Raw genomic sequence first — 24431 nt, forward strand, 5'->3', positions numbered from 1 at the left:
GTAAGGCTTCATGATATTAACAAGTGCAAAGCATTAAAAAATGCGCAGAGTGGCAGCTGAGCTGTCGTTGTCATGGTTACTGGTCCTCACAGTGACTGGTGGGGTGGTTTCAGTCTTCGGGTCCTCCCCATCCTGTACACAGGTGTCAAGTGTGGGGTTTGGACAGAGCTGGGAAAGGAAGAGGGCATGCTGAGATTGAATCACAAAGCATCCTATGACCCACGTAAAGGACCCTTTAGTAAAGCAGGAATCCCATGTCATAAATCTACTTTTGACTTTTTTTTTGACTCTGACTTGCTAGTAGTCATTCTGTATGCTGTTATGGAAAATACTAAATATATAAGAACACATCATCAATTCAGTTTGGTCCCTCAGTTCTGTCTGACTCTTTGCGACCCCATGGACTGCCGCATACCGTAGCACTTTAATATAGTTTAATATTAAATTAATATACTGTATACTTTAATTCAGTTGTGTTATTTTTCTGGTTGTGTTATTTTTAAAAGCCTATTCATATGTGCTTTACATGCATAAATATTTCTGAAGCAGATACATAAGAAATTCCTAGCCTCTGGGGAATGGGGCTGGTTGTTAGAATAGGCAGATATTTAGTTTTTATTTTATGTTCTTACATACTGCTTGGAATGTTTTGTCTTGAATTTTTCTCTAAGTTTAAAAAGTTAAAAGAAAAAGGAATGTGTGTTAGTCTAATCAGGCTGCTATAACAAAATACCACAGACTGATTGACTTATAAGCAACAGAAATTTATTTCTCGTAGTTCTGGAGGCTGGAAGCCTGAGATCAGATCAGGGTCCTCTTTCAAGTCTCAGATTTCTTGTTGTATCATCACGTGGAGGAAGGGCTCCTTTATAAGAGATCCCAGTGCCATTCATGAGGCTCCACCTCATGACCTAATCACCTCCCGAAGCCCCACCTCCTAACACCATTGCTTTGGGCGTTGGATTCCAGCATGTGAATTTTGGGAGGACTGAAACATTCGGACTGTAGCAGAGCAGTAGAAAAGTATGCCAGTAATCCATCTCTGTATTTCTCGAACCTCAAAGATCTCCTGGTCCCAAGTAGAAAACATTTGGAAAATGAAACATGACACTTTAAGTCCTGATCTTGGAGATTCACAATAGTTGCATGTTCAAGGTTGTGAGGAGCTGCGGGCTTCCCAGTGGTAAAGAATCCACCTGCCAATGCAGGAGACCTGGGTTTGATCCCTGGGTCGGGAAGATCCTCTGGAGAAGAAAGTGGCAACCCACTCCAGTATTCTTGCCTGGGACATTCCATGGACAGAAGGGCCTGGCGGGCTTCAGTCTGTGGGATCACAGAGTCAGACACAGCTTAGCAACTAAATAACAACAGTAAAGAAACCTGTGCAGCACATTTTTCTTTTTTTCACTTTAATTATACCTATTAGTATCTTGCACAAGTACATTTCATGGCACATCAGTTTTGGAAGGAGAAGGCAATGGCAGCCCACTCCAGTACTCTTGCCTGGAAAATCCCATGGACGGAGGAGCCTGGTGGGGTGCAGTCCATGGGGTCGCTAAGAGTCGGACATGACTGAGCGACTTCACTTTCACTTTTCACTTTCATGCATTGGAGAAGGAAATGGCAACCCACTCCAGTATTCTTGCCTGGAGAATCCCAGTGACAGAGGAGCCTAGTGGGCTGGCATCTGTGGGGTCACACAGAGTCGGGCACGACTGAAGTGACTTAGCAGCAGCAGCAGCAGTTTTGGAAATGGTATATAAAAAAATTAAGCCTTCGGTCAACTGCAGGATCCCTCCCATTTATGAAAGACTTCATTTCAGGACTGATCAACAGCCAAGCTCTCAGGTAACAAGTTCTTGCATTTTCCACGTGCCTCCATTCCTTAAATCTTGATTTTCTGATACCTGTTTCAAGAATGTGCCTCTTATACAAGGCAGGGAATCTTCCTTCTCTGAAACTGAGAGCCTAAAAGACAAATTCATTCTCTAAATTGCATCCAGGCTTGCCCACTCACGGCCTTTCCAGGCCCCTGCACTGAGGTTGCCTCCTTCCTCTCATTTTCTGTGCTAGGATTGATGCTCAGAGGAGAAACAAATTGCAGGGTTCCATGTAAAAGTATGTGCATGAAAGCCTGGCCTTTTCAAAGTAAGCTTTGCACTGAGCTCTTGGAATCTAACTTCCCAAGTGTTATCTGCCTCCCTGAGTAGCCAGGCTTGTGCAGATGGAGTTTAAAGTTCAGGAAGTATTCACAAAGGAAATCAGAAGCAAGATCTCTGAAGACTCTCCCTGTCTGCGCCCGGCCTCTCCCTCCTCCTGGGTGCGCCCGCCCCGCCTGGGAAGACCAGTGAGTAACCTGCAGGGTTTTTTTTTCATCTTGGCCCTTCCCACCCAGACGGGAGGACGGAGTGGCAGACAGGCAGCAGGCAGGCAGCAGGGAGTCCTGTTCCAGCATGCATGCGGCATACCTTTACCCGCACCCACGTCTGGACCCCTCACCACCCTGCAGCACCCCGCGAGGAGCCTGAGCCCCAGCAAGGGTCCGCAGGGGGCCTCTGCCCCCCATGGTAAGGGCTGCCAGCAGTGGGACCACTTCATTCATCGTATTTGCTTTTGGTGTTGGCTTTCCTTTTCCATCATGTTTCAGATGGGAGAGTTTCGGATAGAATCGAAGCTGTTTGGTTTGGTTGATTGGCCCGTTCTCAGTGGTCCCAAGACAAAGGCAAGCCTTCTCCTAGCAGGGTTTATCAGAACTTGTAATCTGATAGCCGGGCCTTGAGCAACATTTCACCTTCTAATTACTTCTGGTTAGTTGAGTTTACCTTTTGGCCTCCGTAGGAAAGAAAACGGCATTGCTTACCAAATAGGTTTTTGGAGAAGGAAAGGCGGGTAAGAATTGTGGGCATTTTAATCTGTGGGCACCCCTGACTCATTGAAATGTTGCTGAATCGTTAGCATAACTTTAAAATAGACCCAGATGATATTTTCTCTCAAACCTGGTAAACGGAAAACCCTATTTTCAGTATTGAATGAAAGATGCCAGCAGAAAGGTTTGAGTCAAAGGGTTAGAAGATAAGTCGGTCTCGTTAAGGATATCTGAATGTGGAAGTGTCGGATTAAGTCTGCGGGGTGCTCTGGGAAGAGAGAAGTCAGATGTTCAATGTGGGATTCATGTGGTATTTCAGGGAGAAAACTGAGACTTTTGTGTGGTGTGAGGAGAACTCTATGAGAGGAGTCCTGAGGCCAATGGAGGAGGTTGGGAAGCAGCTTTTTGCACGGAGCTGGTGCCAAGGACTTCTCCCTCGATTGCTGGGGGTGAGAGAGTAATTCAGAGCAATCAAGTGCTGCATTGTTCACAGGCTTCTGAGTTCCAAATATTTATTCTAAACACAAGCCGTTGACTGCACTGGCATGCGAAGGAACGAAACGGCTGTCTCTGGGTCCTTGCTTGCCCGAACTTTAATACCTAAAGAGATTTCAAGAAAAATGTTGTAGGAAAGACAACATTTGTGTCAGTGTCACGTGAATTTGATACTACACCGGCGTGCATTGTGCTCAGTCATGTCCGACTCTTTGGCGACCCTGTGGAATGTAGCCCTCCAGGCTCCTCTGTCCATGGAATTCTCCAGACAAGAATACTGGAATGGGTTGCCATTTCCTCCTCAAGGGATCTTCCCAACCCAGGGATCAAACCCGCATCTCCTGCATCTCCCACGTTGGTAGTGGGATTCTTTACCCCTGACCCACCCGTATATTTGAGGTGCTCTGATACTTCACCCGTATATTTGAGGTGCTCTGTTCTTTTAATAGCCATGAGGAGGTACACCGTGATTAAATTAGAGTGTGGAGATGATGCGCTAAGTGATTTTGTAGGAGAATGGCAAGGGAAATTGCAATAGAAATTTGCCCAAACCAGAAGCACTTCCAAGACACGTGTGAGAGTTTGACTGGTGTCCAGGTGTCTGCAAATGCAGCCCAGGTTCTTTCTTGGCCCTGTTGCTTTCTTGGCCCTGCTCTGCAAGCAACTGAAGGAGTCTCTATAAGGAGCACCCTGTACTTAGCATGTCTGGGGTTTTAGAGCAGTCAGTAGTGAATGATAGTCCTGAAAAGTACTGTATCCAGAAGCGGGTGAAGTTGGGGTGTGTGTGTGTGTGTGTGTGTGTTGGAGTAGGGAGGGGCACGGGCAGGGTGAATATCTCCTTCTTAGACAGCATACCCCTCTTCTATGTTTCAGGAAAGAACAGGATGGCTTTTGCTGAACAGAAATCAGGGATTTGTCATCATTGTCATTATCAATGTTCCTGTGGTGATAATGCCAGTAGTTTGCTTTTTTACAGTTCTGGATTCCCCTTGGCCAATTAATCAGATGCACAGATTGACTGCAGTCTAATCAACCAGCCCATTAGAAGGCATCCAAGAATGCACTTACTTTGTAGCCAAGGGAGCAAGAGATGGGGGGAGGGTGGGTACCTTTTACCTCGTGACGCAAGGTTTCAGTTTGTGATTCTTTACAGTTGGGATTAAAAAACAGACGCTCCTCCAGGCCTCCCGTGGACTTAACAGAACCAATAGCCATTCTGACTCTCATAGGCATTTGCGCTTTTGATGCTAAGCATTACGGCATAAAAACGTCAGCATTCTTACCAAACCGCCTCCTCTCCCAGATTCAGTGCTCAGGAACAGAATACAGATCTGAAGAGTGTGGACAACATTTCTTCCTATAGAAGTCCTGTTCTAAATGTTTTCAGAACTTACTAGAATTTCTTCATAGATCGAGTGTGGTATCTTCTTGAATTTGGCTTTTCTAAGCATCTTTGTGATGAATTTCTCGCTTCTTATTTCGTTGTGTTTTTCATCCTGTCCTGTTTCTTAGTCTTTGAAGCAGTGCTCCAACCGGGCAGCATGAAAACCAACTGTGTTAAACAGGAACCAAACCGTGCTCTTGAGACGGCCTTGCACTTGAGCAGTGTCTGCTTTCTCCCGTGTTCTCCAGAGAGCCTTCAGGCACTGCCTGCCCCCAGCCACCCTGTGTTTTCTGCTTTCCGCAGTTCTTTTCTCTAGCACCTCCCGCTGCCCCAGACCTCACAAGCAGGTGTGGAGGGAAGCTGAGTGGAGTGCCCCGAAAGGTCGTGCTGATTTTTCTAAAACGCAGGAAGCAGCACCATAATGGCAGGGACGCTCTGATAGCTGCTGCACACATCTGAGGGCCAGGGTCAGGGAGGGCAGTTGTGAATTCAGCCACTGCTGTTCAGTCACTCAGTCGTGTCCAACTCTGCGACCCCATGGACTGCAGCACACCAGGCCTCCCTATCCATCTCCAACTCCCAGAGCTTGCTCAGACTCATGTCCATTGAGTCAGTGATGCCATCCAACCATCTCATCTTCTGTCGTCCCCTTCTCCTCCCGCCTTCAATCTTTCCCAGTATCAGGGTCTTTTCCAATGAGTCAGCTCTTCGCATCAGGTAGCCGAAGTATTGGAGCTTCAGCTTCAGCATCAGTCCTTCCAATGAACATTCAGGACTGATCTCCTTTAGGATGGACTGGTTGGATCTCCTTGCAGTCCAAGGGACTCTCAAGAGTCTTCTTCAAAAGCATCAATTCTTCAGCGCTCAGCTTTCTTTATAGTCCAACTGTCACATCCATACATGACCACTGGAAAAACCGTAGCTCAGCCACTGTAGTTTAGTGCATTTCTTAAATGGTCACAGGGCAAGGGTAACCAAGAGGGGAAGTGGGAATGAAGAGGGCTTCTCCAGCAGCTGGTGGCTAAAATATAATTAGCCTCAGCCTGTAATCTTCAGGGAGCTCCAGTTTCCTGCTCCTCAAGGCAATCTGCTGCTCTTGGGTGTTCCCTTTTTTCTGTAATATTTCTTCTGCATTGCTGCTCCTCGTGTTAACGTTGTGGGGCCCTTTGGAGGCTGTAACCCTGGTGATCATTCAGTCACCTTTCATCTGTAGGCACGTCCTAAACGAGGAAGACGCATCACAGAAAGACTTGCCCTGAGCACATCCTCATGAGGGTGGCATGCCTCCCAGCCTCATCTTTAAAAACCTCAAAGGATAAAATAAAATGTGCTGAGAGTAAATAGATTTCTTTTGCTTTCATTTGAGACCAAGATCTTGAGGACTAAGGTGTGTGCGTGCACGCACCCGCAGGCAGAGATAGAAATGAGGAACGTCAGAAGGAACTTCAACCTGGGGATCTTAGAACTTTGTGAGATGAAGGCAAAATCTTTGGCCTGCACTTAGAAATCCCATTTGTCTGGAGCCATTTTTTTTTCTCATTAGGTTGTATAATAGAGTGACTGCAGATAATGGCCCCAGTTATTTCCCTCTTTGGATCTAGTCCCTGTGATGTGACTTTGAAGCTTCTCTTATCAAGCAGTGGAGTCTGTTTCCCCAGCCCTTGAGTCTGTGCTTGGCTTCCTAAGTGACTTAGGCTGTAACATTTGCAGAAGGAAAGGTGTGCTCGTGTACTGGTCCCCAGCCTAGGTCTGAAGAGGCTTCATACACTTCTGCTTCAGTTCAGTTCAGTCGCTCAGTCAGGTCTGACTCCTTGCGACCCCATGGACTGCAGCACGGCAGGCCTCTCTGTCCATCACCAACTCCTGGAGTTTACTCAAACTGAAGCTTGCTCCCTGGAATCCAGCCCAGTCACCATAGGGACACTCCTGGACTCACTTGCTGTGGCCCTAAGACCCATGTCATCTCAGCCGATAGTGATCTTGTACGAGACATGTGGATGAAGCAATCCTAGACCAGCCAGCTGACCTTAGACCCAGGAGCGGGTCCAGCAGAGATCAGACAAACTGATCCAGGTTCATAGTCCCATGAGCAATAGCTCAGGCTTACTGTTTCCTGCTGCTGAGTTGTGGGATGGTTTATTATGCTAACACTAACTAGTGGATACATGTGGTCTACTGGAAATAGTCCCTCAGTGTCCACTTTTGGGTCTGTTAGTGTCATCACAAATGCTTAGCGAGGCTCAGCATAAAAGATTCAGTCTTTGGATGGAGGGGTTTTATGAGGTGTGGCAGCAGGGGTGGGGGGTGGTCCCAATTCTTATCTTTGTCAGCATTACTTTGAGACCTTTTTTAACAACACAGCCACCTGGGCCTTGTACCACAGTAGTCAACTGAATATCTATAGATCAGAACTAGAAATCTGTAATTTAGAAGCTCTGGTGATTGGGTAAGATTGAAAGCCACTCATCCAATGGTCTTGTCAGTTCCTTCCATTACTGAAAGATGTTATGCTTCCAGTTCACCTGTGCTTAGGCATAGAACACTCAAGTGGTTTAGAGTTCACCACTGACCTGGTATACTTTCAGCTGCGTAAGTAAACCTTATAATCATCTTTGAGCAAAAGAGCATTGACCTGAGCCTACATGGGAAAAAGTTCACAGGTGCAGGCTGATGATGGCTGGAATTGCGTGTTGTTTATCCTTGTATCCCCTGGGATTTAGGACATGGTGTGGACTTCATGCGTATAAATCTTGGGTGTTGGGGATGTAATAGGACCGTGCTCTGAGGACCTTGTAGTGTAATAGGAGAAATCAGAGATCCATGACTTGTTATGTATTAAGGAAACAAGGCAAAAAATGAAAAGCAAACTTTTAATTCATAAACTGCAGGTTAATTTTTGCTAAGGTGGATATATCAGTTAGTTATTGATGTACTAATGCTGTTACAGGCAACCACAAAATCTCAGCAGCATACAACAGTATGCTTTAACCCCATGACTGTAGGTTGGGGTGCGGAGAATCAGCTGATCTTGTCTGGGATTCAGGCATGGCTTTTTTTTACGTGGAACCAGCTGTTAGTTTGGGCACACTCTCCTCATGACGATGGCAGAAATACTAGAGCACAAACCACAGCAAGCACGCTCATTTCAGTCTTCTGGTTACGTCATTAATGTTTACCTTCTGGAGAGCAATGTAAGTCAGATTGCCAAGTCTATCATCAAAGGGTGGGGAAAAGTATGTTGGCAGGGAGAAAGCAGAAAGTCATGGGACAAAGGGCAGGGAAACTGCGAGGGCATCAGTTAAGCTTCCGTAGTGGAGGAGTGGTGTGTGTGTGTGTGGGCTCGGGGAGCAGGGTGTCCTTTTGCCTGCTTTGAAAAGCTGGTGGAGTCCTAGTAGGATCTCAGAGTAACAGGAGGCAGAAAGTGTCCGTCTTTTGGAACCAGCCAGTTCCTTGTAATGTGGAAGTAAGCATCAGACTCTGCTACTGTGATCTAGCCAATGGAATTTTAAAGGGAAGGAATTCCTGCAAGAACTTCAAACTTGACAGATACAGACATGGCACTGGAATTCCAACAAAATGCCTCCATTTCCATTCTTGCTCTGTTGTCCAAATGCAAAGGGGTATGTGGAGGGCGGGGGGGCGGGGGCGGTCACTGGGCTTGGCCATGGATTTCCAGGACAGGCATTGTTTGAGTGGAGTCATAACTTTACATCACACACAGCCCTTTGCTATCGTCACTTTTTTTCTTAGGCAAGGTTTCCATGTAGTCTGAACACATAGGGCCAGTTGCTTTTCGACTGACGTGAAAGTGCACCATGTAAAAGTTGTGACTCCAGCTTTATTTGGGGACCTTACCTTAACCTGGGAGACAGCCTCTCAGATATCTCTAAGGAACTATCTGAAGAGGTCAGGGAGGAGCCAGATATATGAATCTTTTTATTTTTGCTGGGAAAAAAAATACTGTGTAGTCAAACATCCAGTGATGACTGCTAATCACAAAGAACAGACATCTCAAGTTAATGATTTTAGCTTAATGATTTTAGTGCTTTTCTATATATGACAAGATGCAGGAATCCAGGAGTCACTGAATTTTTTACTTCTGTATAGATCTTATCTGCTGCTGCTGCTGTCACTTCAGTCGTGTCCGACTCTGTGTGACCCCATAGACTGCAGCCCACCAGGCTCCCCCGTCCCTGGGATTCTCCAGGCAAGAACACTGGAGTGGGTTGCCATTTCCTTCTCCAATGTGTGAAAGTGAAAGTGAAGTCGCTCAGTCATGTCTGACTCGTAGCAACCCCATGGACTGCAGCCTACCAGGCTCCTCTGTCCATGGGATTTTCTAGGCAAGAGTACTGGAGTGGCTTGCCATTGCCTTCTCCAATGGATCTTATCTAGGGGCTGGTATATCCAAAGCCCAGAATGCTTCCTGTTTTACTCCACCGTGAATTCCCCTCAGGGCACACTGTTGGTGGATGACAGTGGTCGCCAGTTACTTGATCCTTATAAAACTGGAATGGTGGGTAACATTCTTTTATTTATATCCCTGAACCCTTCTCTAGCAATGCAGTGGTTAAATGAGATTTGGGTGAGGACCCTTCCTTGATGGTCCATTTTCCCTGATGTGTTCTGTGCAAGACTTGTACCTCTGCGTCTGGTTCAGATAGGAAGCCAGGGTTCTAAAAGATGATCGAGGTTCTCAGGACAGGGACCCTGGTTTACAGAGTGGCTGTTGTTCTTTAGTCACTCGGTCGTGTCTGACTCTTTGTGACCCCGTGGACTGTAGCTCACCAGACTCCTCTCTCCATTGGACTTATCAGGCAAGAATACTGGAGTGGGTTAACATTTCCTTCTCCAGAGGATCTTCCCAACCCAGGAATCAAACTCGTGTTTCTCCCCTCCATTGGCAGGCAGGTTCTTGACCACTGAACCACCTGGGGAGCCCATTTTACAGTGTTACTAAGCATAATAATGGAATACTTCATTTCCAGCCCTGCTGCTGATCCATGTGTCTTTGGATCTATGTGGGGTATCAAATTTACCTCCGAGGAAACTGAGGTACAAAGGTTTATGTAACTTCCCAGAGACCATGTCTTACTAGCCAGCCAAGATTAGTAACCCGTCTTCTTGGTTTTTCAGCTTTTGCTTTTTCGTTTCACAAAAATACATATGAGGATATCATTACCTACAGAGTTTATCCTCCTAAGAAACCCTGCCCTTCTGGTATTTATGGTCCGTGGGAAACAAGGAAGTCTAGTAGGAAGGTATTCAGTGACATGAGATTTCACACCACAAGGTTAGAGAAAGTAAGCTGGATTAGAGGTCATTTCTAAATTGTATTTCCTGAGGTGTCTTTGTTACTCTCTTGATCCCAGAAATAAATTGGGATGAGGGCTGTTGACAGAATGCTCCCAGGGTCCTTAGGACGGTGTTTCTTTTGTGTATTTTCCGAGCCCTCACCTGCTATTTCTGTTCCCTGGTGACAGCTCGGTAACTGCTTGCAATGTTCTCTGACAAATAGTTTCTATTCTATCTGGACAACTGATTTGAGTAAATAGCTCATTTAAACTAATGCTTTTTAGGAGGCATGATGTGATTGAAATGTGCCTTGCTGGTGGTATTTTTGTCAAAGTAATACATGTAAACTATCAAAGAATTGCAGTCGTCTCGAATATATAGGGTCTGCTACAACTAACGGAGAAGGCGATGGCACCCCACTCCAGTACTCTTGCCTGGAAAATCCCATGGACGGAGGAGCCTGGTGGACTGCAGTCCATGGGGTCACGAAGAGTCGGACACAACTGAGCGACTTCACTTTCACTTTTCACTTTCATGCATTGGAGAAGGAAATGGCAACCCACTCCAGTGTTCTTGCCTGGAGAATCCCAGGGACGGGGGAGCCTGGTGGGCTGCCGTCTATGCGGTCGCACAGAGTCGGACACGACTGAAGCAACTTAGCAGCAGCAGCAGCAGCAGCTACGACTAATGTTCCAGTTAGTTTCTTGGGTAGGTTGTTTCCATTCCGGTGATGGCTTTGCTGAAAACCAAATTTGTAACCCTGATGCCGCAGTATATTGTTTTTTGAGCAGTGATTTGATATCCTGTTCCCCTCTCTTGCTTAACGCCAAGGGCCATGTCTGTATGGTTTCCCAGGGAAAACCTAGGAACCAGCCTAACGGAATCAAAATAAATGGTCGTTCGATAAATGAATGGGTGAGTGACTGTTAAGACTGTAACATCCAGCTCCTAGAAAACTTTAGGATTTGTTCCAGGTGTTTCTGCCCCTGAAAAGGGACCACAAAGGGTTAATGTGCTTTTCAGGAGCAGGTGGGATTTGAATATGGATCTCTGCAGAGCTGCTGGAATCACAGTCTTTCTGCTACTATAGCAACAGGTTGAGAATTCTGCCGGGCATTGTCTTTTGCCTACGTTGGAGATGGCTGAGTGCAGGCGACTTCATTGTCTGGTCGGGGGGACAATGGTTTTGTCTTTTTTTCCTCTGCGATGTTTCGGTGAAGCAGCTTTTTGGCAGAGACAAAGAGGCCAACAGAAAGCAGGGGCTAAGAATCACGGAAAGGCAGAGAGAGATTTTGTTTTGATTAGAGTGACAGTTCCAGTCTCTTGTCCCTTGAAGAGGTGTGAGGCAGGGGGAGGAATTGAGGTTTAATCTCTAGTCAGTAGAATCTTTTTTTTTTTTTTCCCCTTTTTAGTGAGACCTCTGTTCTGAGAGCTCTTCTCAAGCCAATCAGGAAAGATAAGTGGTGGTGCTCGTTTTCCCCTGGTGTCACGGAGAGGAAAGGAAACAGGGACTCTGCTGAGAAAGGGGCTTAGGTGGTGCTGACTTCCTAGGAGGCTTTACAGGCACCTGAACAATGCCCTGTGTGTCACTCAAGGATGTTGCTTGTCATTTGGGGGTGGGTGTGGGTTGATCTGAGTTTAGGGCTAATTGTAGTTCTCACTGGGCTGATAGGTGAAGTCTCTAGACCTTAACTGTCCCTTCAGATTGATTTATCACATCACCACACTGCTGTTACCACTGTTATCACTCCTACCCCTTGTTTGCACTTTGCTCGCAGATGGGGATATCTGCCTGGCTCACTGTTTGTTCCTGATTTACAAATACCTTTTGGTCAAAAAAAAAAACAAAACCCAAAAAAACCCAGCACCATATCAAGTCATTCTTCAGAAGCAGCACTGAGTCCTTTTTTACTAAAAGCTTAAAAACCGTTTATCCCCAACCCAGTAGATCTCTCCGTAGTCGCTAAGTCATGTCCGACTCTTGCGACCCCATGGACTGTAACCTTCCAGGATTCTCCAGGCAAGAATACTGGAGTGAGTTGCCATTTCCTTCTCCAGGGGAATATGGGATAAGCCCTTGATCTTTGTATCTCAGAGTCTTGGCTGTCACTGCATTTAGCTTCCCTCATAGCTCAGTTGGTAAAGAATCTGCCTGCAATGCAGGAAACCCCGATTCAATTCCTGGGTCAGTAAGATCCGCTGGAGAAGGGATAGGCTACCCACTTCAGTATTCTTGGTCTTCCCTGGTGGCTCAGCTGGTAAAGAATCTGCCTGCAATGCGGGAGCCCTGGGTTTGATCCCTGGGTTGGGAAGATGCCCTGGAGAAGGGAAAGGCTCCCCACTCCAGTAGCCTTTAAGACCTTTGTGGCCACTGAAACTGCTGTTCTTGTTGCTGTAGTCACGGGGTGCTCCAGGGAGCTCTGGGCTGGGAACCAGGAGCCTGGGTTCTCGTCCTAGCTGGACGGGCCTTGGGCAGCTCATACAGGGATTTTAACTCTGTTACATGTAAAGTAGAAGATCGGACGACATTCCTGAGATTTCTTTCATGTCTCTCCCACACACAAAGTGGTACTGAAGTTGTTTTAGAAGCAGAACAGCCCTTTGCTTTGTTGACTATCTTATAACTTGCAACTCTATTAAATCCTGGTCAGACTTTAGGCTTGTGTTTCAGTATCACTGACCCCCAGACTAGATCAGGACCCGGGCACATGTTCCCTGATGGCATGTTCTCTTCTTTCACCACACTCACTGTGGTTTGTAATTACCTATTTATTTATTTTTCTCATTTAGTTTTCTTCCTTGGTGTGAGCCTGAGGGCTCTCTCTGAGGCATGTACCCAGTGAGTTTTGTTCACCGCTGGTTCTGCACGTGGAAGCTGCTCAGTGACTACTGTTGTGTGGCTGACTTAGGTTCCATGGAGGGTGTGAAGTGATTGTATCACAGTCTGCCCTCAAGGGTCTTCAGATTTGCTCTCGCTTTTTCTCTTCTCTAGCATCATCCCATTCTACACCCAAAAAATGCTGCAAGAAATGAAAACCAACAAGAAACCCTGGGTTCTTGTCACTGATCTGTGTATTCATTCAGTAGACTTTATTTTTCCTCGATTGGACCAATTAGTCTCTTGTGTCAGAATCCATGAAATGAGCCAAGACTCAGAAAGGAGATTTTAGAAGATAGTATATAGAATGGAGGGCTTCCCTGCTGGCTGAGCGGTCGAGAATCTGCCTGCCATTGCAGGAGACACAAGTTTGATCCCTGGATCAGGAAGATCCCCTGGAGAAGGAAATGCCAATCCACCCCAGTGCTCTTGCCTGGAAAATTTCATGGACAGAGGAGCCTGGAAGGCTACGGTCCATGGGGTTGCAAAGAGTCGGAAACGACTTAGTTACTAAACAACAACAACATAGAATGGAAGTGGTGGGCAAAGAAAAAAAAAGAGGGAAAGAGAGAGAGGGAGGGAGAAAGATGCAGAGGAAGAGGCGGCGGAGACCAGAGGGCAGTGGAAACCGAAGCTGTGTCTCTTTAGTTAATTTGCTGGTAAGTGTCCTCCTTTTTTGACTGCCAGGCTTTACAAGCAAAGACAAGCTGCTTCAATAGAATTCTTACCTGAAGTGTTCAGGCATGGTGTGGAGAGTTGGTGACAAAAGGTGATTACGAATACACAAAAAGTTGACTGGACTCTAGAAATCTCTTTGCTTTAAACACCAGAAAGATACTAATTTTCAGAAGGATTGGTGGGCTCCTGTAAACCCATACAGTTATGATCAATACAGGCCCCTGCGTTGTGAAACAGAGCGAGCCAGCACACGATAAAACAGCCAGGAGCAATTTGACTTTAAACAGCAAGCCAGGTCTAGATGATGCCAGGAGGGAAGGGCAAGAATTCCTTAGGTTGGAGGTGTGATGGATGTTCATCAATCAGCCAGGTGCAGGAGGCGAGGGCAAGAGATTGAGTTAGAAGATGCAGCTCCTTTTGGTCTCAGTGAATTTGCAATTTGTAGGGGAAAGGGCTTAGGGGAGTTGTGCCAATTAAATTTCGGTAGAAAACATGAAATTAGTAGCTTCGAAAAGCCAAAGCAGCTTCAATTTCTTTTGAGAAGAGGTATATAGAGAGAATACAGGCAGGTGAGGCAGGTAAAGCCCCTCTCCTGGTTCTGCGCCTGGAGGCCCCCTTCACGGGCAGAGGACAGTCTCTCCCTGCACGGCTGCACCTGCCACCCTTTCTCCCCAGCGCCTGGACACAGCGGCTGTCAACAGGCTGCACTGTGCTCAGTCCAGCTGGGAGCCAACCCCAACCAGGCTGTATTCCTCCCAAAGCCGCTTCAGGAAGAGAGAAGGACTAAACCGTCACCGAGTCTCTCTTCTCCGTGGGGAGGAAGGAACGCCAGCCAAGAATGTAAGGTGTGCCTCTGGGCTTTGTGCCTGCGCTGCATAAGTCACACACACACACACTGCACACACACACACAAACACACCACACACACACTGCACATCACATCACATCACACACACACCACAAATACATCTCACATCACACACACACCACACACATACACCACATCACACACACACCACATACATACAAACACACACCACACACATATCACATCACATCACACACACACACACACCACACATCACATCACACACACACACACCACATCACATCACACACACACCACACACACACAGATCACATCACACACACACAACACACACACACACCGCACATGACACACACACCACACACCACACACACATACCCCACATACCACATCACATCACACACCACACACACACACACAACCCCCACCACACACACACATACACCACACACATCCCACACACACACACACCCCACACACACACCACACATCACATCACACACCACACACACACACCACACATCACATCACACACCACACACACACACCACACACACACACCACACATCACATCACACACCACACACACACCACACACACACACCACACATGACACACACCCCACATACCTCATCACATCACACACCACACACATACAACCCCCATCACACACACACATCACATCACACACACACCACACACACACACCACACACATCCCCCACACACACACACCCCACACACACCACATCACACACACCCCCACACACACCCCCCACACACACCATATCACACACACATCACACATACACCACACACACCACACACACACACCAGACACACAACACACACACACCACACATGACACACACACCACACACACATACACCCCCCACATACCACATCACATCACACATCACACACACACAACCCCCATCACACACACACATCACATCACACACATACATCACACACACACACATCACATCACACACCACACACACACCACACACATCCCCCTACACACACACCCCCCACACACACCACATCATACACACACACACACCACACACACACACTGCACATCACACACACACACACACACCACACACACACACACACCACACACACACACACACACCACACACACCACACACATCCCCCTACACACACACCCCCCACACACACCACATCATACACACACACACACCACACACACACACTGCACATCACACACACACACACACCACACACACACACACACACATCCACTTTGCTTATTCACATACTTAAGCAGAGATAGTATGGTATGCTGCGCTGGCCAAAAATCAGGAAATAACTGTGTTGGGATAAAATGCAGCCAAGCCAGGCATAAGGCTCTTCTGTCTCCCTGGGCAATAGAAATTGCCCGCTCCTTTATTTACAAGAATAGACACAGCAAAGATAATCTGTGGGGACAGGGTACTTTCCTATCTGATATCTCCTGGCCAGTTTGTTTCAGAGAAGGTCAGCTATAAGCAATCTCTGGAGATTTGCCTTTTTTTTTTTTTAAAGAGTTGTCAGGAACAAATACCACTTTAACAAAATTTTCTAAAAAATATATATATATTTATTTATTTGGCTGCATCGCATCTTCGTTGCAGCCAGAGGACCTTCCTTGCAGCCTGCAGGCTCTCTAGCTGTGGTTTGCTGGCTCAGTTGCTGCTGCGTGCACTAGCTTAGTTGCTCCTCAGCACGTGGGATTTTAGTTCCCCAGCCAGGGAGCGAACCCACGTCCCCCACATTAGAAGGCAGATTCTTAGCCCCTGGATCACCAGGGAAGTCCCAACAAAATTCTTTACAAATGTTTTCAGCTTCTCTTAAATCTCAGCTCTGCCACTGCCTAACTAGATGCATGGGTGTCTCATTCAGCCTTTCTCTCCTTCTTTTTCTTCCTCTTTATGTGGTGTTAGTGATAGCATCACCCTCATAGGATTCGTGTGAGAAGCACAGAAGACCAACCTGAAAAAGCTTTTTCACAGTGCCTGGCACATGGTAGAGATTTTAAAATTATCATTTTTTTAATTCCAATAAGAGATATTTCAGCATTTTCTCCTTTGCCCCTCCAGAATTAGAAACAGCCCTTGACATTTGATGCTTCTGAGTATCAGGGTTTTCATTCCGGTTTTGTGGAGGGTGGTGGGAGGAGAGGAGAGCAGAGCAGAGACCATTGATCATTGCTTTACGTGCACTTGCTCTTCAACCCAAACACACGGACTTGTGCCCAACACATAACAAGCCCTGTAGGAGTATCAGTGACACCAGTTGACTTGATCATGGATGACAGAGCTAGTCCTTTAACCATTTCATGTTCAGAAGCACTTTTTAAAAGTTTAAGGGTAGATCAAGTATCAACCTTCCTGAGTCATCCAACCTCTCAGGACTTGAGAGAAAAGGATGTGAATTACTGGACCAGGAAAAAAGGCATACAAGGAAGGAAACAGGAGATGTCCTGTTCATCTCCCCTGTGTTCATCAGCTGTCAATACAGTTGGGTTGAGTAACATGGCCAGAACCCTGAGCCTTCATAGCTCTAGTTTCCTGGCCCACAAAATAAGTGTGATAATCAAACATATAGTGAGATTTTATATGTATGCACACACATACATACATAAACTTACTTATACATACATTTAGCTCATGGATTTAAGGCCAGGTATTAATAAGTACTCAGTAAATGTTAGCCACAATTAGCTCATGAACAACACCTGGATACTTGGCTATTTAGAGGCCAGTTAGACTCATGAGAAACCCTGGGCTGGAGGAAGCACAAGCTGGAATCAAGATTGCCGGGAGAAATATCAATAACCTCAGATATGCAGATGACACCACCCTTATGGCAGAAAGTGAAGAAGAACTAAAGAGCCTTTTGATGAAAGTGAAAGAGGAGAGTGAAAAAGTTGGCTTAAAGCTCAACATTCAGAAAACTAAGATCATGGCATCCGGTCCCATCACTTCATGGGGAAATGTGGGAAACAGTGGCTGACTTTATTTTTCTGGGCTCCAAAATCACTGCAGATGGTGACTGCAGCCATGAAATTAAAAGATGCTTACTCCTTGGAAGCAAAGTTATGACCAACCTAGATAGCATATTAAAAAGCAGACATTATTTTGTCATAAAGGTCCATCTAGTCAAGGCTGTGGTTTTTCCAGTAGTCATGTATGGATGTGAGAGTTGGACCATAAAGAAAGCTGAGCACCAAAGAATTGATGTTGGAGAAGACTCTTGAGAGTCCCTTGGACTGCAGGGAGATCCAACCAGTCCATCCTAAAGGAGATCAGTCCTGGGTGTTCATTGGAGGGACTGATGTTGAAGCTGAAATTCCAATACTTTGGCCACCTGATGCAAAGAACCAACTCATTTGAAAAGACCCTGATGCTGGGAAAAATTGAGGGCAGGAGGAGAAGGGGACGACAGAGGATGAGATGGTTGGATGGTATCACCGACTCAATGGACATGGGTTTGGGTGAACTCCAGGAATTGGTGATGGACAGGGAGGCCTGGCGTGCTGCTATTCATGGGATCGCAAAGAGTCAGACACGACTGAGTGACTGAACTGAACTGAACTGAGACTTCTGGTGGCTCAGATGGTAAAGAATCTGCCAGCATTACAAGAGATCCAGGTTCGATTCCTGGGTCAGGAAGATCCCCTGGAGAAGGGCATGGCAACCCACTGCAGTATTCTTGGCTGGAGAATTCCATGGACATATGAGCCTGGTGGGCTACAGGTCATGGGGTCGCAAAGAGTCGACACAACTGAGTGAATGACACTAACTAACTGGATTTCTCGGTCCTGAATACCTTAGACCTCACCACCTGCCCCTGAGGCTGCCATTACTCACCTGTTGACCATGGAGGTGCACTGTCTGCAGCTCTGGTTAGTCTTGACATTTCTTAAATGGAAATTAAATGACCCATTTTTGAGAGATCAGAACTATTTTTCAATCATTGCCATAGATGAGAGAGAAAGAGCATGTGACAAGCAGGCCCGTGATATGGTAAGCAGACAACTCTCTATTAACGACTGCAGCATGGCACTGTGTCTATTTCTATCTTTAACATGAATTCACAGTTTATCATGTCTTTTATTTGAGGTCTCATCAAAGCAATGGCATATCCTTCATTCTAGTGGAAGTGAGGTGGCTTACCCTGTTTTCTTTCACAATGAAAAAGTAGAAGAATGGAGGTGAATTTTGCATTTTAAAGACTAGGCAAATTCTGGATCATCTAATGTAGTCCCTTCACTCACAGGTGTGGAGATTGAGGCCCGTGGGTACTAGATGAATTCTCTGAGTGGCCGAAGGACAGGTATTCCACCCCAATTCAGGCCTTGAATATGGGGCCTCTTGGTTTATTGCTCTTCCAGAGTGACCATGGACACTTGAGTCATCATTTTGAAATGTGTGCGTGGTCGTCAGTGTGGGGGATTCACAAGCAAAACAACACCTGTGACCCAGTTTCCTCCTGTCCGTGGCACGGTATCGCTGACTGTCTGTAGGAAATGCACATTGTCTGTTATGCGACAGTGGCAGGGACAACAACGTGAACAGTTCCTGTTTTTCCCTCTGAAGGGTATATCCTCCACAGACTCTGTGCCTGTAGGTAGAGCCATGATCCAAGAAGATCCAGATCCCTGAGCTCCACACACAGTCCAAGGGGTTGACTGAAAGCACACTTCACAGTGGAATGCCGTTCTCCAGCTCTGCAACTCCAGGAAAGGCTCAGGTCCACAGAGCATGAGACCCAGAAATTTAAGAATAGTTTTAGAATTGATCAAGTGATTAAAAAAAAATTCTCTTAAGTAAAATTGTGTGATGTATGTAAATAACCAAAAAGGTATAGAGAATGTATTTTGAGAAAATATACATTCAGACTGTAATAGCTCAAACCAAGATTCAACAAGTTCTCGGATTATCCAGACTAGACCTAATTTTTCTCTGAGCATAGAGATGATTATCTTCCTAATAGTTCAGAATCCATTTATTTAGCATCTCTTTTTTTGTTTGTTTAAAACCAATAATAGTAATAACTGTTACTTATTAAGCAACTGCTATGTGCCAGACACTGTAATGAATGCTTTTCATGACCTCTCATTGAATTTGCACAGGACCGTGAGATAGGTATGAGTTGTCTCATTTTATGGGTAAGGACGCTGAGTAAGGTAACAATTTTGTGGCTGTTTTGATGACCGGTTTCTATTCTTGTCGAAGCTAGGCAGAGTAAAAGTTTTAGGCAAACATAAGGAAAGGTCGTTCAGCCCATTGCTGAAATCAAATAAAGCTTTCCTTTTAGAAGATCAGCCTGTTCTACCTGGTAAACACTACCCTAGAAACCAGCCCTTCTGAATTTTGAAATTCTGATTTTCGCCTATCTAAGGGGGGCTTTTTGCCCCGAATCCTCCCAGAGTCTCTCAGAGTATATGTCTATGGGGAAAACATAGACAGATGTCTCTAGGTAAATCTGATTGTCCCTTCAGAATATCTGTTTCCTCCATCAGTTCTTGCATTTTTCCCTGCCCCGAAGTCACCCTGTCTTCACGGCCCCCTTCACCTCCCATGGGTTGTTAACGATACACTCAGAGCGTGAGTGGCTAGGCCTTGTCAAACACCAGGAAGCACACCTGTGAATAAACACCCCAGCTGTGGTAGTACATGGACCCTGTGATTGTGTTCTGTAAGCTCAAGAGTTCTTCTAAAAATCATTTCTGGGCCTGAGCTCTGTTCCATAAATCCAGAGACAGTTTAAGTCTTAACACTCACAAATGACTATGCTAATGCGTAAAACTCATACACTTCTGTTTGGGAAGTTCTTCCAGAATCAATTTGCATTCCACAGGCAAAAGTCATTCTTCTTCCTTAGTTGTAATAATAAAAGCTAAAGCTGTAATAGCGTCAGTTGCATGATCTCATTTACCAGTCACACCCATCAATCAGATAGACTGTTAGTCCCTTCTTTTTTAAAAAAATTGACGTATCGTTGATTTACAACATGATATTATTTTCAGGTGTACAACATAGGGATTCAATATTTTTACAGTTTATACTTCATTTAAAGTTACTAAAAAATAGTGGCTCTATAACCCTATGTTATAGAGTATATCCTTGTTCCATGTTAGTCCCTTCTTAAGCGTAAGGGAATTGAGGCTCAAATAGGCTGTTTTGTGTTCAAGATCATACCAGCAAGTATCATTTTGAATCTAGATTTCCCTAAAAGTCAGTACTCTTAACTATTGTATTATCTCTTTTTTTTTTAAAGAGAAATTTATAGAAATTTACTTACTAGCTTTCACTCCAAGTGAGTTTTGATTGTCTTGCAAAATCAGACCCAGTTGACCTTGAGTAATAAAGGTTTGCCAGCTCTTGGGTCATGCTGAAGACACCACAGCTTCTGAAAACACTTCCAGAAGATGCAACCCACAACACCTAATGTTATAATTGCATCAGTGCAATACGTGTATGGCTCACCATCTTTGGGGCTTCCCAGGTAGCACTAGTGGTAAAGAACCTGCCTGCCAATGCAGGAGACGGAAGAGACATGGGTTCGATTCCTGGGTTGGGAAGATCCGCTGGAGAAGAGCATGCCAACCCACTCCAGTACTCTTGTCTGGAGAATCCCGTGGACAGAGAAGTCTAACGGACTGCAGTCCATAGGGTCACAAAGAGTCAGACACAGCTGAAGTGACTTAGCATGCAGGATGCCTGTACCATCTTAGATTTACTTGGAGTTGTAACTTGTTTCTTTTTTTTTTTTTAATCTCTCTTGTTAATGTTGGCCTGTGTTCATATTTTGTGAAACGTGAAGTGTCTAAGAGAGCAGTCATTGAGACGATTCCCCAGACACCCTTCCAGTAATAACAATGTTCCTATAGATGGGATTTTCAGGATAAATTTGATTTTTAGAAGTACTCCTTATTTAAACAATATTCCACCCAAAGTATTGTTTGCGCTTCCATTTAAATTATCAGTGCTCGTTATTATAGTTACCAGTAGAAGAGATAGCAATTATCATGCTTAGACACAGCTGCAGAGCCACCTTTGCTCGATAATTTAAGGGGTTCATGCCCTATTGTACCTTTTTATTGTTGGGGGCGGGAGGAGAAGGGGACGACAGAGAATGAGATGGCTGGATGGCATCACCGACTCGATGGACATGAGTTTGGGTGAACTCCGGGAGTTGATGATGGACAGGGAGGCCTGGCGTGCTGTGATTCATGGGGTCGCAGAGAGTCAGACACAACTGAGTGACTGAACTGAACTGAACTGATTGTCAGCTTTATTGGAGAACATCCAGTTTTAGCTAGATTTCCCCTTCTTCATTTCCCTAAGAGCCAACGTTTTGAAAATGCCATTGTTTTGCCTGTCGTTATGAATGTCAAGGCAGAGCCAGCTCTGGGATGTCAGGAAGCTCATAGTCTTCAAAAATTATACTGAAACTGAGATTTCCCTAGTGGTCCAGTGGCTAAGACTCTCCCAGTGCAGGGGGCCTGGGTTTGATCCCTGGTAGAGGAACTAGATCCCACATACTGCAACTGAGACCTGTTGCAGCCAAATAAATAAATATTTTCTAAAAACTATGAGAAGTTATACTGAAATCATGAAAGTGTGTGTGAGTGGTCAAGCTATGCTTCTGGGCTTAGTGCCATATATAAAAATAGAGAAAAAATGTCAGCTTAGAGAAAGTGAAAGAAGGAATCAATAGGATTTTTTGGTTGCAAGCAACAGAAGTAGATTCTGGCTGCTGCTACTAAGTCGCTTCAGTCGTGCCCGACTCTTTGCGACCCCTTAGACGGCAGCCCACCAGGCTCTCCCGTCCCTGGGATTCTCCAGGCAAGAACACTGGACTGAGTCGCCATTTCCTTCTCCAATGCGTGAAAGTGAAAAGTGAAAGTTAAGTCGCTCAGTCGTGTCCGACTCTTCAAGACCCCATGGACTGCAGCCTACCAGGCTCCTCCAGCCATGGGAGTTTCCAGGCAAGAGTACTGGAGAGGGTTGCCATTGCCTTCTCCGAATTCAGTTATATAGTTACGGGTAAACTAATGCATTTTTTAGAATTAAAATTAAAAACAGGTGAACTCCTAATGTGTTAGGAGTCAGGACAGCAGGTAACCTGGGGGTGACTGAAGGTCATGAAGGGGTCTTGCCTGTTGATCTGGGTGTGAATCACCCAGGTGTCTTCACTTTGTGAAAACTTGTGGAACTCTAAGTGTGTGGTTTATGCGGTTTTCTTTCTCAGTTGTTTAGTAAGCAATTTATGAAAGGGGACCAGGATAATGAAAGGCCTCCAGTCCGTGTGTGCCCTGGAGTAAGGATGCCTGGGTTTGAACCTTACTCCATGCCCCCCACCTGCGTGACCTTGGGCCGGTTACGTCTCTGTACTTCAGTTTTGTCATCCATCAAAGGGAGATGATTGCAACACCTACTTTATTGGGTTGTTCTTCAAGTTTATGCAAAAGGCATTGGTTTTGAAACCTGGTGGATATTTGACCTCAAGCAAGTTACTTAACCTCTGTGAATTTCATTTTTTCACCCATGGGTGCTAAGTCGCTTCAATCGTGTCCAACTCTGTGACCCCATAGACTGCAGCCCGCCAGGCTCCTCTGTCCATGGGATTCTCCAGGCAAGAGTACTTGCCTGGAGAATGGGTTGGTTGCCTGTGCCCTCCTCCAGGGGATCTTCACCTCTAAGCTAGGACTGTAAACCTCCCAAAGGGTTGTCATGAGGATTTGGGAGCAGATAATGTGCGATACCTATTCCAGGGTGGAATGGCAAAATATTTCATACCCTTGATCGGTTCCCTAGGGTAGAGGCTGACATTTCCTGCATTAAGATTTGGGGCCTCCACCTGGGGTTTATTGCTTCGTTGGGGGAATGACCTCATGTCATTGTTGGCGTGAATGAAACCTGTCAGAGTGCACCAGAGTGGTGATGCAGTGACTCAACTCCTGGGGCAAAGGGCACTTCTGCTTATCAGAGCCACTGCTCGACAGGTGCCCCCCCCACCACCACCGCTGGTTTCCTTTTCCTGTGTTTAGTCACAGCCACACCTGCAAGTGGGAGGTTAGTGCCTGGTCCACGAACTGTCTCCTGAGTGCTTGCTGGGTACCAGGCGTTCCAGCAGACTCTGATGGGGCATGCAGTAGTGACAAAAAACAGGGCTATAAGTGCAGTAAAATAAAGCAGAGGCCTTACCTGCAAATAGCTTCAGTCTAGTGAAAAGCTGTGTGTGTTTCCTCCGAAAGCTTTTCCTCCCTTCTCTTCTGGCATCCTCTGTTCACCTGGTACATATTCTCGTATTTCGTTCTCGTCATCATCTCTCTCTCTCTCTCTCTCTCTCACACACACACACACACACACACACACACGTAACCTTCACTCAGCTCCATGCACACAGGCTAAAGGCTATTTATCATGGCCTCTATCTAACAAAACCATCAAGGCAGCATCGTATTGAATTGGCCTAAAAATTTGTTCAGATTTTAACATAACATGTTACAGGGAAATCCAAATGAACTTTTTGGCCAGCCCAATATATTTTTTCCTTGGCTCCCCCACACTGTGGATGACCATGTGTTCCGTTAGTTATGGTAACAGAAATAGCCATTTACTAGGTGTCCATTACACACAAGGGACTGTGCCAGGCTCTTGTCTACATCATTTAACTCTCACGACATCCTCCAGGCATCGTTACCCACATTATGGGTGAGGAACCTGAGGCTGGGATAGCTTCCGTAATTTGCCCAGCGTCACCCACAGCCCATCTGTGGCACAGTGCAAACCAGCTGTCTCTGGGTGCCGGGCTCCTGGGAGAGCTGCTCAGGGCTTGCTCGAATGATTAAATCATGCAGACACCCTTCTGCATCAGTTTGTCAGTCACCTGTGTGCCTATAAACCCATGTAGTTAGGAGAGAGGTGGACACTGTGGTCAGCTCTCGCTGTCACCATCCTGCTTTGATTGGAAATGGCAAGAAA

The 24431-nt window shown here is 45.9% G+C and overlaps 1 protein-coding gene across 6 annotated transcripts in view; it reads left to right on the plus strand.

Moving 5' to 3' along the window:
• The window catches only part of STON2 (stonin 2), a 170635-nt gene that overhangs the window by 104006 nt on the left and 42198 nt on the right, over positions 1–24431 (plus strand). The window contains exon 1 of one of the 6 annotated variants that reach the window (XM_055437438.2): positions 2034–2567. The exons of the other annotated variants lie outside the window; for them this stretch is intronic. Coding sequence (XP_055293413.2) covers positions 2225–2567 — 343 coding nt within the window. The 5' untranslated portion in view covers positions 2034–2224. Of the gene's footprint in view, positions 1–2033; positions 2568–24431 lie in introns of those variants that run through there. 6 annotated transcript variants of the gene reach the window in all.

Source organism: Moschus berezovskii, chromosome 9 (assembly GCF_049115385.1).
Source record: "Moschus berezovskii isolate FMDL1 chromosome 9, NW_MosBer_1.0, whole genome shotgun sequence".
In the NCBI taxonomy this organism is placed as follows: domain Eukaryota; kingdom Metazoa; phylum Chordata; class Mammalia; order Artiodactyla; family Moschidae; genus Moschus; species Moschus berezovskii.